The 12,531-nt window shown below is 40.8% G+C and overlaps 1 protein-coding gene and 1 pseudogene across 11 annotated transcripts in view; both read left to right on the top strand.

The window, feature by feature from the left end:
- The first annotated feature begins 1,718 nt into the window (after window positions 1-1,718).
- Window positions 1,719-4,517, top strand: LOC129825777 (E3 ubiquitin-protein ligase TRIM35-like; annotated as a pseudogene).
- Window positions 4,518-4,932: 415 nt separating this feature from the next.
- Window positions 4,933-12,531, top strand: part of LOC129826629 (calcium/calmodulin-dependent protein kinase type II subunit beta-like) — a 155,095-nt gene continuing 147,496 nt past the window's right edge. For 5 of the 11 annotated variants that reach the window (XM_055887564.1, XM_055887560.1, XM_055887565.1 and 2 more), the window contains exon 1: window positions 4,936-5,295. In XM_055887564.1, the coding sequence (XP_055743539.1) occupies window positions 5,234-5,295 (62 nt within the window). In that variant the 5' untranslated portion in view covers window positions 4,936-5,233. Of the gene's footprint in view, window positions 5,296-12,531 lie in introns of all 11 variants that reach the window. The other 6 variants (XM_055887559.1, XM_055887558.1, XM_055887556.1 and 3 more) reach the window with 2 other exon arrangements.

Below are 12,531 nucleotides of genomic sequence, written 5' to 3'. Positions count from 1 at the left end.
TGCATCATATCCAAGAAGACTTGAGGCTTTAATCACTGCCAAAGGTGCTTCAACAAAGTATTGAGTAAAGGGTCTGAATATTTATGTAAAATCAAAAAATAACCAGTTTTTGCTTGGTTATAATGGGATATTGTGCGTAGATAGATGAGGGAAAAAAATAACAATTTAATACATTTTAGAATACGGGTGAAACGTAACATAATATGGAAAAAGTCAAGGGTTCTGAATACTTTCCAAAGGCATTGTATTTGTATTCCCAGTCATGTGAAATCCATAGATTAGGGCCTAATGAATTGATTTCAATTGACTGATTTCCTTATATGATCTGTAACTCAGTAAAATCTTTGAAATTGTTGCATGTTGCATTTATATTTTGGTTTAGTATAAATCACAGAATACTGAAATTTAACAAAATGCTTGGCATACTGTAGAAACACTGGACTTTTGTCCATAAAAAAAAAACTTTATTAATTATGAAATTATGAAAAATATGAATTACATTCTACCAATGAAGCCAAAGAAGGTCATTGATTGCAAGAAAGGGTTACATAACTTTATTTTGTTTTCCTGTGATGGGCAATAGCCCTACACAAGGTTTTAAAAGCACATCAGAACAAGTGTTACGTCCGTCGTTCAAATGAGACCAAGGTGCAGCGTGGTAGGCGTACATTTTCTTTATTAAAATGTTCCACCAAAAAAACAATAAACAACTCAACGAACGAAAAGCTTAGGCGTGCAACCCATGCAACAAACAAAGACAAGATCCCACAACTGAAGGTGGGAAAAAGGGCTGCCTAAGTATGATCCCCAATCAGAGACAACGATAGACAGCTGCCTCTTATTGGGAACCATACTTGGCCAACAAAGAAACATAAACATAGATTTCCCACCCTAGTCACACTCTGACCTACCAAATAGAGAATTTAAAGCATCTTTAAGGTCAGGGCGTGACAACAAGTGACCGTTCAGCTAATTAATTGGCTCTGATGTAAATGTCCACAGTGAAGCGAGACAGACAGATTTAGCTTCACAACATTTGTATTAACTAGCTGAAGCATTACCTGATAAGAACATTAGAACAATGATAACGATGTCAATTTCTAAAGGTCATTGGCTGTGTTCATGTCAACCGTCTGTGCCGACCCCCCCGCCCCCCCCCCCAGGGCCCATGATGCTACAGTAGTAATCTACTGGTTTGGAGACAAGGGAAAGAAAGGGTGCGTACGAAATGTCACACTTATCCCCTTATAGTACACTACTTCGAGTCTTCTGGGCCCTGGTCCATAGTGTACTACTTAGAGAATAGGGTGCCATTTGGAAACAGTGAAAGAGAGAGAAGCAGCAACTTCACAATGAGTCATTGATCTAACTAACGAGGCTAATTGGAAGCAATTATGTGGAATTAGGTACTGACTGAAGAGTTATTGACTTATAGTACAGACAGCTAGTATGGAGTACACACTGGATATCACTGAATCAGTAAAGAGAAACTAACAGTATGATATTCAGATTCCCTAGTTAAGACTGTTTTCAGGTTTGTTGAAAGATCAATATGATTAAAATTGAGAAGTGTCCTCAAACTGATTTTTCACTGTTTTATTTCTTAGTTAATCATTTAACACATCATGTCTGTAGACCATCAAGTGTGCTGAACAGAACAGAGGTGCCATTTGCAAAGTGAAGGACAGTAGGATACTAGCAGTATTGTGACAGAGAAAATGGCAGATAATGGCAGATCTCTCCTGGATAGTTTTCTGTGTTGTCTTATTTGTTCAGAGACTTTCAGAGAGCCTGTTTCTCTGGGCTGCCACCACAGCTACTGTTCCAGCCGTCTGGACACATTCTGGGATCAGACCAGATACAGTGCATTGCAAAAGTATTCATCCCCCTTGGAGTTTTTCCTATTTTGTTGCATTACAACCTGTAATTTAAATTGATTTTATTTTGATTTCATGTGATGGACAGACAAATAGTCCAAATTGGTGAAGTGAAATGGAAAAAATAACTTGTTTCAAAAAATTCTAACAAATTTCAAATGCAAAAGTGGTGCGTGCATATGTATTCACCCCCTTTGCTATGAAGCCCCTAAATAAGATCTGGTGCAACCAATTACCTTCAGAAGTCACATAATTAGTTTAAAAAAGTGCACCTGTGTGCAATCTAAGTGTCAGATGATCTGTCACATGACCTCAGTATATATACACCTGTTCTGAAAGGCCCCAGAGTCTGCAACACCACTAAACAAGAGGCACCACCAAGCAAGTGGCACCATGAAGACCAAGGAGCTCTCAAAACAGGTCAGGAGCAAAGTTGTGGAGAAGTACAGATCAGGGTTAGGTTATAAAAAATATATAAAAAACTTTGAACATGACACGGAGCACCATTAAGTCCATTATTAAAAAATGCAAAGAATATGGCACCACAATAAACCTGCCAAGAGAGGGCCGCCCACCAAATCTCACGGACCAGGCAAGGAGGGAATTATTCAGAGAGGCAGGAAAGAGACCAAATATAACCCTGAAGGAGCTGCAAATCTCCACAGCGGAGATTGGAGTATCTGTCCATAGGACCACTTTAAGCTGTACACTCCACAGAGCTGGGCTTTATGGAAGAGTGGCCAGAAAAAAAGCCATTGCTAAAATAAAAAAATAAGAAAACATGTTTGGTGTTTGCCAAAATGCATGTGGGAGACTCCACAAACATATGGAAGAAGGTACTCTGGTCAGATGAGACCAAAATGTAGCTTTTTGGCCGTCAAGAAAAACGCTATGTCTGGCGCAAAGCCAACACCTTTCATCACCCCGAGAACACCATCCCCACAGTGAAGCATGGTGGGGGAAGCATCATGCTGTGGGGATGTTTTTCATCGGCAGGGACTGGGAAATTGGTCAGAATTTAAGGAATGATGGATACCGCTAAATACAGGGAAATTCTTGAGGGAAACCTGTTTTAGTCTTCCAGAGATTTGAGACTGGGATGGAGGTTTACCTTCCAGCAGGACAATGACCCTAAGCATACGGCTAAAGCAACACTCAAGTGTGTTAAGTGGCAACATTTAAATGTCTTGGAATGGCCTAGTCAAAGGCCAGACCTGAATCCAATTGACAATCTGTGGTATGACTTAAATATTGCTGCACACCAGCGGAACCCATCCAACTTGAAGGAGCTGGAGCAGTTTTGCCTTGAAGAATGGGCAAAAATCCCAGTGACTAGATGTGCCAAGCTTATAGAGACATACCCCAAGAGACTTGCAGCTGTAATTTCTGCAAAAGGTGACTCTACAAAGTATTGACTTTGGTGGGGTGAATAGTTATTCACACTCAAGTTTTCAGTTTTTTGGGCTTATTTCTTGTTTGTTTCACAATAAAACATATTTTGTATCTTCAAAGTGGTAAGCATGTTGTGTAAATCAAATGATACAAACCCCCCAAAAATGCATTTTAATTCCAGGTTGTAAGGCAACAAAATAGGAAAAATGCCAAGGGGGTGAATACTTTCACAAGCCACTGTACAAGAACTGTCCGGTCTGTAAGAGGAAATCGTCTAAGGATGCTGTAATTTACTTTTCATTGGAGGAGCTTCCTCACAAAGATGGAGGGAGAGATGGGAGTCCAGAGAAGAGAGTGAAGCAGGGGAGAATACTGTTTCAGAGGAAGACATGTCTAGAATCAGATTTAGAGTCATTTAGAGACAAATGTAAAAACATTGAAAAGACGTACAATGAAATGGTGTAATACTCCAGGAAGCAGCTGGTATCCACAGAGAGACAGATCAGAGGTGAGTTTGAGAAGCTTCACCAGTTCCTGAGGGAGGTAGAGGAGGCCAGACTGGCAGCACTGAGGGAGGAAGAGGAGGAGAAGGGGAAGATGATTGTCAGAGAGATGAAGAACATTCAGGACCAGATCTCTTCTCTCACAGAAAACATCACTGCTGTGAAACAGGAACTCAAGAAACAGGGAGTGCCATTTCTCAAGAAATACAAACACACCCAGACATTCTCCAGAGCCCAGTACACACTGCCGGATCCACAGCTGGTCTCAGGAGCACTGATAGACGTGGCCAAACACCTGGACAACCTGCCCAGAGTCTGGGAGAAGATGCAGGAGATTGTCAAATACACTCCTGTGATTCTGGAGCCCAACACTGCTTCCCGCTCTCTCTCTCTGTCTGATGATCTGACCAGTGTGAGACATTTAGGCAAAAGGCAGCAGCTCCCTGACAACCCAGAGAGGAACATCATTTGCATCACAGTTCTGGGCTCAGAGGTGTTCAGCTCAGGAAAACACAGCTGGGAGGTGGAGGTGGGGGACCATCCTTACAGGTTTATAGGCGTGGCCAAGGAGTCGATCAATAGGAAGGGTGAAGCAGCCACAACCCCAGAGGATGCATACTGGGCTGTGCACCAGAGTAGTGGTCACTATTGGGCAGGACATGAGACCCTCACTCTGAACAGGAGACCCCAGAGGATCAGATCACAGCTGGACTACAGACAGGGGAGTAATGTCACAACAGAATGAAGCTGTTATAGAATTATGCCAATATAGACCACATCCTGTAGCATGTGTCAAGGAAGTTATTTGACAGCTCAATATGATCTACTGCAGCTGTTGCATTGGGTAGTCCATACCACAACCATGTACCTTGAAACATCTTCTATATTATTATTTGTTTAATATACTTGCATGACTGTAGGCCTATTCTAACATTTACATACGCCTAGGCCTATAGACAATTGCAATACATGCAGATTGATTTTAATGTAGGCTATTGTTTGTAATGCAATGCCATTGCATTTTATATCTGTCATTGAAATCATTGAAATCTACATCATACCCCTTCCACCAAACACAAATAGCTTATTATATCTGCCCGTATTTGGAGGTACTGTACACACGGGTAGTTAAGCGCAGCGCCCAAACGAGGGCAGCGCTGAGCAGCTCTCGCCACAGGTCTTTGGAGCGCTTCACCATTTGCAGTCAAGCGCACTGGGTGAGGAACGATAGAGTACAGTAAGTAGATAGATAGTGGGATAGACGAGGTAAAGCAAGCCAACTTGGTCGCTCGCCTGCCTGCATTCCTTATCAAACCGAAACCTATCCGCCGCGGTACAAGTCCATGTTTGAATCGCCGCAGCTCAGAAAGAACACGCACATTTTGAGATAAAGTACATATCGCGCAGGCGGATCCTATCAAGCGAAGGAGCAACCGTGAGAGAAGCACGAGATACGGAGACATGGCTGCGACAACCTGTACACGATTCACGGACGATTTTCAGCTATACGAAGAGCTGGGAAAGTAAGCTTATTTATTTTGTGGTAATTTGCATGAATGGGAATGTGTGACTGGCTGACTGTTGTCGTTTGTTTGCGTCAGGGAGCTGTGGGTGCAGGTTTGTCTTGTTACCGTTGTCTTTTCAACAGCAGCGCAAGTCAAGGGTGACATTTGGCTCAAAATACTATTTTCTCTCTCTCAATTTAAATTGAATAGGCTTTATTGGCATGGTAAACATATGCTTACATTACAAAAGCAAGTGAAATAGATATTAAACAAAGTGAAATAAACAATAAAAAATGAACAGTAAACATTACACTCACAAAAAGTTCCAAAATAATAAAGACATTTCAAATGTCTCCCTCTCATTTCTCTCTCTCTCTCTATCTCTCTCACACACACTCACAATAAATTATTGTTCCCTGCGCTCTTTAAAAAAAGTAGGAAAAACTATCCAAAAATGTATCCAGTAGCCTACTCTGGGCACTGGGCTTTGGGCACTATAGCGCTAGCTACACCGCTCTCCAAATCGCCCCTCTCTCTCTCCCGGTCCCGCTATCAGCCGGCAAAGCGACCCGAGAGAAAGTGACATTTTGAGCTGTCGAAAAGCGGGGCGGCAGTTTGGCGTAAATAATGTGGAACTGGCCTTTTTCCCTTTATCCAGATTACGACCTCTCACTTTCGGTTATTTGAAAATGAAATAATCTCCAAAATATCGCTATTTTTAAAACAAGACATAGAAAGTTGGTTGCAATTTCAATTTAATCCACCAGAAAAGACAGAACAAATATTACAACAAATATTATGTTTCAATTCCAATATTGATTAAAAAAACATGTTTCTTAGAGAATAAAAAAAGGTAGAATCTTTCTAAATGATATCATAAATAAAAATGGTGGAGTTCTGTCACACATGCAGCTAACAAAAATATATGGAAATGTCAACCAACTAATTGCCGCATTACTGCAAATATGGAAGAGGCAGGTAGAAGGGGGAGAAAGTAAGGAACTTGTCTGTCAGCCCTGCATTAAAGACATTAAATTGGTTAAAAGAAAACTGTGATAAATAAAAAATGTATACCAGTTTCATTTAAAGACCCCAGAAAATGACAGCTGTTTATTAATATAGATGGCAAGATACAGTAGTTAGGAAGAGATGTTCGATGTACCATTCCATGGAACATGGTTTATTAAGTGATGCACAAAATAAGGGCGGATTCAAAACTCTTGAGTTTTCCATTTAAATTATTATACGAAATTCTTGCAACCAATAGAATGTTATATACAGTATATGGGGTATACAACTATCCCAGCTCTTCATATTTTTCTGCAAAGAGACAGATTCATTAGATCATTTGTTTTGGTACTGTCCATATGTAGCTTGTTTTTGGTCGCAGGTTCCAATAATGCCTGAACAAATGTAACATTTACCTGGAGCTAACATGCTGACCACACTGCTAGCGTTGCAAAATACATTTACACATTCAGTTGAAGTCGGAAGTTAACATACACCTTAGCCAAATACATTTAAACGTACATTTAAAGTTTTTCACAATTCATGACATTTAATCCTAGTAAAACTGTCCTGTCTTAGGTCAGTTAGGATCACCACTTTATTTTAAGAATGTGAAATGTCAGAATAGTTGAGGGAATTATTTATTTCAACTTTTATTTCTTTCATCACATTTCCAGTGGTTCAGAAGTTTACATACACTCAATTAGTATTTGGTAGCATTGCCTTTAAATTGTATAACTTGGGTCACACGTTTCAGGTAGCCTTCCACAAGCTTCCCACAATAGGTTGGGTGAATTTTGGCCCATTCCTCCTGACAGAGCTGGCGTAACTGAGTCAGGTTTGTAGGTCTCTTTGCTTGCACACGCTTTTTCAGTTCTGCCCACAAATGTTCTACAGGATTCAGGTCAGGGCTTTGTGATGGCCACTCCAATACCTTGACTTTGTTGTCCTTAAACCATTTTGCTACAACTTTGGAAGTATGCTTGGGGTCCATTTGGAAGACCCGTTTGTGACCAAGCTTTAACTTCCTGACTGATGTCTTGAGATGTTGCTTCAATATATCCACATCATTTTCCTGTCTCATGATGCCATCTATTTTGTGAAGTGTACCAGTCCCTCCTGCAGCAAAGCCCCCCCACAACATGATGCTACCACCCCCGTGCTTCACGATTGGAATGGTGTTCTTCGACTTGCAAGCCTCCCCCTTTTTCCTCCAAACATAACGATGGTCATTATGGCCAAACAGTTCTATTTTTGTTTCATCAGACCAGAGGGCATTTCTCCAAAAGGTATGATCTTTGTCCCCATGTGCAGTTGCAAACTGTAGTCTGGCTTTTTTATGGCGATTTTGGAGCAGTGGCTTCTTCCTTGCTGAGCGGCATTTCAGGTTATGTCGATATAGGACTCGTTTTACTGTGGATATAGATACTTTTGTACCAGTTTCCTCCAGCATCTTTATAGGGTCCTTTGCTGTTGTTCTGGGATTGATTTGCACTTTTCGCACCAAAGTACGTTCATCTCTAGGAGACAGAATGCGTCACCTTCCTGAGTGGTATGACGGCTGCGTGATCCCATGGTCTTTATACTTGCGTACTATTGTTTGTACAGATGAACGTGGTACCTTCAGTCGTTTGGAAATTGCTCCCAAGGATGAACCAGACTTGTGGAGGTCTACAGTTTTTTTTATGAGGACTTGGCTGATTTCTTTTGATTTTCCCATGATGTCAAGCAAAGAGGCACTGAGTTTGAAGGTAGGCCTTGAAATATATCCACAGGTACATCTCAAATTGACTCAAATTATGTCAATTGGCCTATCAGAAGCTTCTAAAACCATGACATCATTTTCTGGAATTTTCCAAGCTTTTTAAAAGCACAGTCAACTTAGTGTATGTAAACTTCTGACACACCGAAATTGTGATACAGTGAATTATAAGTGAAATAATCTGTCTGTAAACAATTGTTGGAAGAATTACTTGTGTCATGCACAAAGTATATGTCTTAACCAACTTGCCAAAACTATAGTTTCTAAAAATACATTTGTGGAGTAGTTGAAAAACGAGTTTAAATGACTCCAACCTAAGTGTATGTAAACAACCGACTTCAACTGTACATGTTGTTCAGTTATTGCACCCACACTGCTCGCGTGCCTCAAGCGAGAGTGTTTGCGTGGCCAGGCGCTAAAACAGAAATAGGTTCTATTTGTGATGCTCAATGCGCTGCGAGTCCTGCCTCTCACGTGGGTGATTGAAAGATGAACTGACGGCCACACTCCAGTCGGTTGTAGTAACGCACCGTAAAGTTGGTTGCCAACCCCCATATAAAGTCCAAAGAAGTAAAAAAAAGAAGCCTGACGAAGGAGGAGAGATAACATGAAAGGAATTCCGTTTTGTGGATTAATTGTCAAAGTAGAGGACCTTGTGCATTTCAGGTAAAATGACAACCCAATGTTTATATCCCAGCAAGCTAGCTAGCTAAAGTGCCATAAATGTTTAATGCTTTTCGACCTGTCCCCAAATTAATATAATTGGTTCAGAGTTTGTTTTCATATTTCATCCTGCGTGTCCTGATCATGTCTGGTGTGGGGGTACAAAATCAACATGTGTGCGATGGCGTGGTCAGCATGTAACTGCAAATAGCACTGCAGAGTGATTTGAAAAGTCACTGTCAATCGGTCAATAATATAATAATACTCTTAGCAAAAATGTTTATCTTTAATTTACAAAATGTAGAAACTATGAGAACAGAAAGGTTCAGAACTTTTGTGAAACATCACAGCACAGTTGAAAAATATATGGCAAATAGAAATCAATACTGAATGTTGTTCAGAGATAGATGGGAGGGGTTGAGGGTAGCTGAAGGATGGGACTAAAAACAAACAAAATATAACTATTGTAAAATATACTGTGTTTGTAAAATGTACAGCGCCTTCGGAAAGTATTCAGACCCCTTAACTTTTTCCACATTTTGTTTTGTTATAGTCTTACTCTAAAATGTATTAAATAAAACATTTCCCTCAGCAATCTACACACAATACCGCATAATGATGAAGCGAAAACAGGTTCTTAGACATTTACAAAGTATTGACTCAGGGGTGTGAATACTGATGTAAAGGAGATATTTCTGCATTTAATTTTCAATAAATGTAAAAAAATATTCTAAAAATTTGTTTTCACCTAGTCATTATGGGTTATTGTGTGTAGATGGCTAAGAAAAAAAAGCATAATTATATCAATTTTGAATTCAGGCTGTAACACAACAAAATGTGAAATAAGTCAAGGTAAACTAATGGACAACAACATTTAGGCTTCTACTTCCAGCTTATATACAGTTTATACAGTGATTTTGAGAAGTATTCAGACCCCTTGACTTTTTCCACATTTTGCTACATTACAGCCTTATTCTAAAATTGATTCAATCATATTTTTCCCATCAATCTACGGTACACACAATACCCTATAATCACAAAGAAAAACAGTTTTTTAGAAATGTTTGCTAATTTATTAAAAATGAAAAAATGAAATATTATATTTCTACAAGTATTCAGACCCTTTACTCAGTACTTTGTTGAAGCACCTTTGGCAGCGATTACAGCATTGAGTCTTGTTGTGTATGACGCTACAAGCTTGGCACACCTGTATTTGGGGAGTTTCTCCCATTTTTCTTTGCAGATCCTCTCAAGCTCTGTCAGGTTGGATGGGAGCGTCGCTGCACAGCTATTTTCTGGTCTCTCCAGAGATGTTCGATCGGGTTCTACCGGGCTCTGGCTGGGCCATTCAAGGACATTCAGAGACTTGTCCCGAAGCCACTCCTGCGTTGTCTTGGCCTCCTGTTGGAAGGTGAACCTTCACCCCCAGTCTGAGGTCCTGAGCGCTCTGGAGCAGGTTTTCATCAAGGATCTCTCTGTACTTTGCTCAGTTCATCTTTCCCTCGATTCTGACTAGTCTCCCAGTCCCTGCCACTAAAAAATATCCCCACAGCATGATGCTGCCACCACCATGCTTCGCTGTAGGGATAGTGCCAGGTTTCCTCCAGACGTGACGCTTGGCATTCAGGCCAAAGACTTCAATCTTGGTTTCATCAGACTAGAGAATCTTTTGGCAAACTCCAAGCTGGCAAGCTGTCATGTGCCTTTTACTGAGGAGTGGCATCCGTCTTGCCACTCTACCATAAAGACCTGATTGATGGAGTGCAGCAGAGATGGTTGTCCTTCTGTACGGTTCTCCCATCTCCACAGAGGAACTCTGGAGCTCTGTCAGAGTGACCATCGGGTTCTCGGTCACCTCCCTGACCAAGGTCCTTCTCCCCCGATTGCTCAGTTTGGCCGGGCAGCCAGCTCTAGGAAGAGTCTTGGTGGTTTCAAAATTCTTCCATTTAAGAATGATGGAGGCCACTGTGTTCTTATGAACCATCAATTCTTTCGATCTCATGGCTTGCTTTTTGCTCTGACATGAACTGTCAACTGTGGGACCTTATGTAGACAGGTGTGTGTCTGCGTCTGGGTCTTCTCCTGAGCCTTGACTGTATAGGCCTATTTATTTGGTTAGACAGCTGTGCATGGCTGCGTGTCACTGGCTGTAGGCTATGTTTTGGTTGTTTCGATCTTCATACGCCTTTTGTTTACTGCGTTTGTTTACTGTTAATGTAACTAGCCTAAGTATAGATTGTGTCTTAACTTTATTGATCTGATATTTTTTTTACTAGGCCTACTACTTGGTACCTTTGTTTTGTTCTGTTGACATTCGTTCGCATTCGCAGTTGTGTCGGTATTCAAAACGCTATTCAGTATTTTTGTTTGGATGCATGAATAACTAGGCTACTACTTTCCCTATTTAGATTTCATTACTTTGGTAAGACAGCTGTGTGTATGGCTGTGTTCACATAGGGCATTCACCAATTTAAAAACAGCCTATCTATCTTGTAGCCTATATTCATTACCAAACCGGCCTAGCTGTAGGGGGCGGTATATTGTGCTGATACAGCGCAGCAGAGATAGGCTAAAGATTTCAAAATCACTGAACGATCTCGGAGTCTTGGCATATTAACTTGATGTTTATTATGGTATAGCGTGATTATGGAAGCAGAATTCAATATCATTTCAATGTAAGTATCCCACCCCCCAAAATTGTGCCCCCTCACCGATTTCAACTGCCCCCTTAGTCACTTTATCCTGGTGCCGGGTCTGAAGGACTGTCTGGTAGTGGTTTGAGTGGGTAGGGGAAAACTGGGGAAATGATTCTAATCGTTTTTCCACCATTAATGTTTCTCATAGGTGATTTTAGAAACAGTTAAAATAAGGACTGTGTTACGTGTAGGCTCACCCTGTTGTGACATTTTGATAACCGTGTACATTTATCTAGGACAAGATGACTTGGTGGAATGGTTGAAAAACAATTGGAACCATTTTCCTGTTTGACCGCTAGGTTTTATGGGTATTATGCCCTTTAAGTGTAAGAACTGTTTGAAAAGACCGCCTGAAATTTGAGCTTGTTTTGGTCGGAAGGAGTTTTGGCCTTCCGTGATGACATCACCATGCGGTAAATTAGTTAATAGATGGATAAGAACGAGAGTTCCAAATCTTTCTGCCAATAACAGCTAGGCTTTATGGGTAATGTGGCTAATATTGTTGTACTCTATAAGTTTAGGAGTAAAAATGTTCTTAACAAATAATAAGTTGCATGGACTGACTCTGTGGAATAATAGTGTTTAACATGATTTTTGAATGACTACCTGTAACGGTTTTCCTCCTCCTCTTCATCCGATGAGGAGGAGCAAGGATTGAACCAAAATGCAGCGGAGTTTGAAGACATGATTTATTAAAGAAAAACACGAAAAACACGAACTTGACTAAACTAACAAAACAACAAACGGTGTAGACAGACCTGGACGACGAACTCACATAAACACGAAGAACGCACGAACAGGGAAAATAGCCTACACATAAAAATGACGAATAACAAAACAAACCGAACAGTCCCGTATGGTGCGACAAACACAGACACAGGAGACAACCACCCACAACGAACACTGTGAAACAACCTACCTAAATATGACTCTTAATTAGAGGAACGCCAAACACCTGCCTCTAATTAAGAGCCATACCAGGCAACCCATAAACCAACATAGAAACAGAAAACATAGAATGCCCACCCAAACTCACGTTCTGACCAACTAACACATACAACAAACTAACAGAAATAGGTCAGGAACGTGACATAACCCCCCCCATAAGGTGCGAACTCCGGGCGC

This window comes from Salvelinus fontinalis, chromosome 28 (genome assembly GCF_029448725.1).
Source record: "Salvelinus fontinalis isolate EN_2023a chromosome 28, ASM2944872v1, whole genome shotgun sequence".
NCBI lineage: Eukaryota > Metazoa > Chordata > Actinopteri > Salmoniformes > Salmonidae > Salvelinus > Salvelinus fontinalis.
Note: the sequence above shows the minus strand (reverse complement) of the source record. Positions and strands in the feature narration are given on the sequence as shown.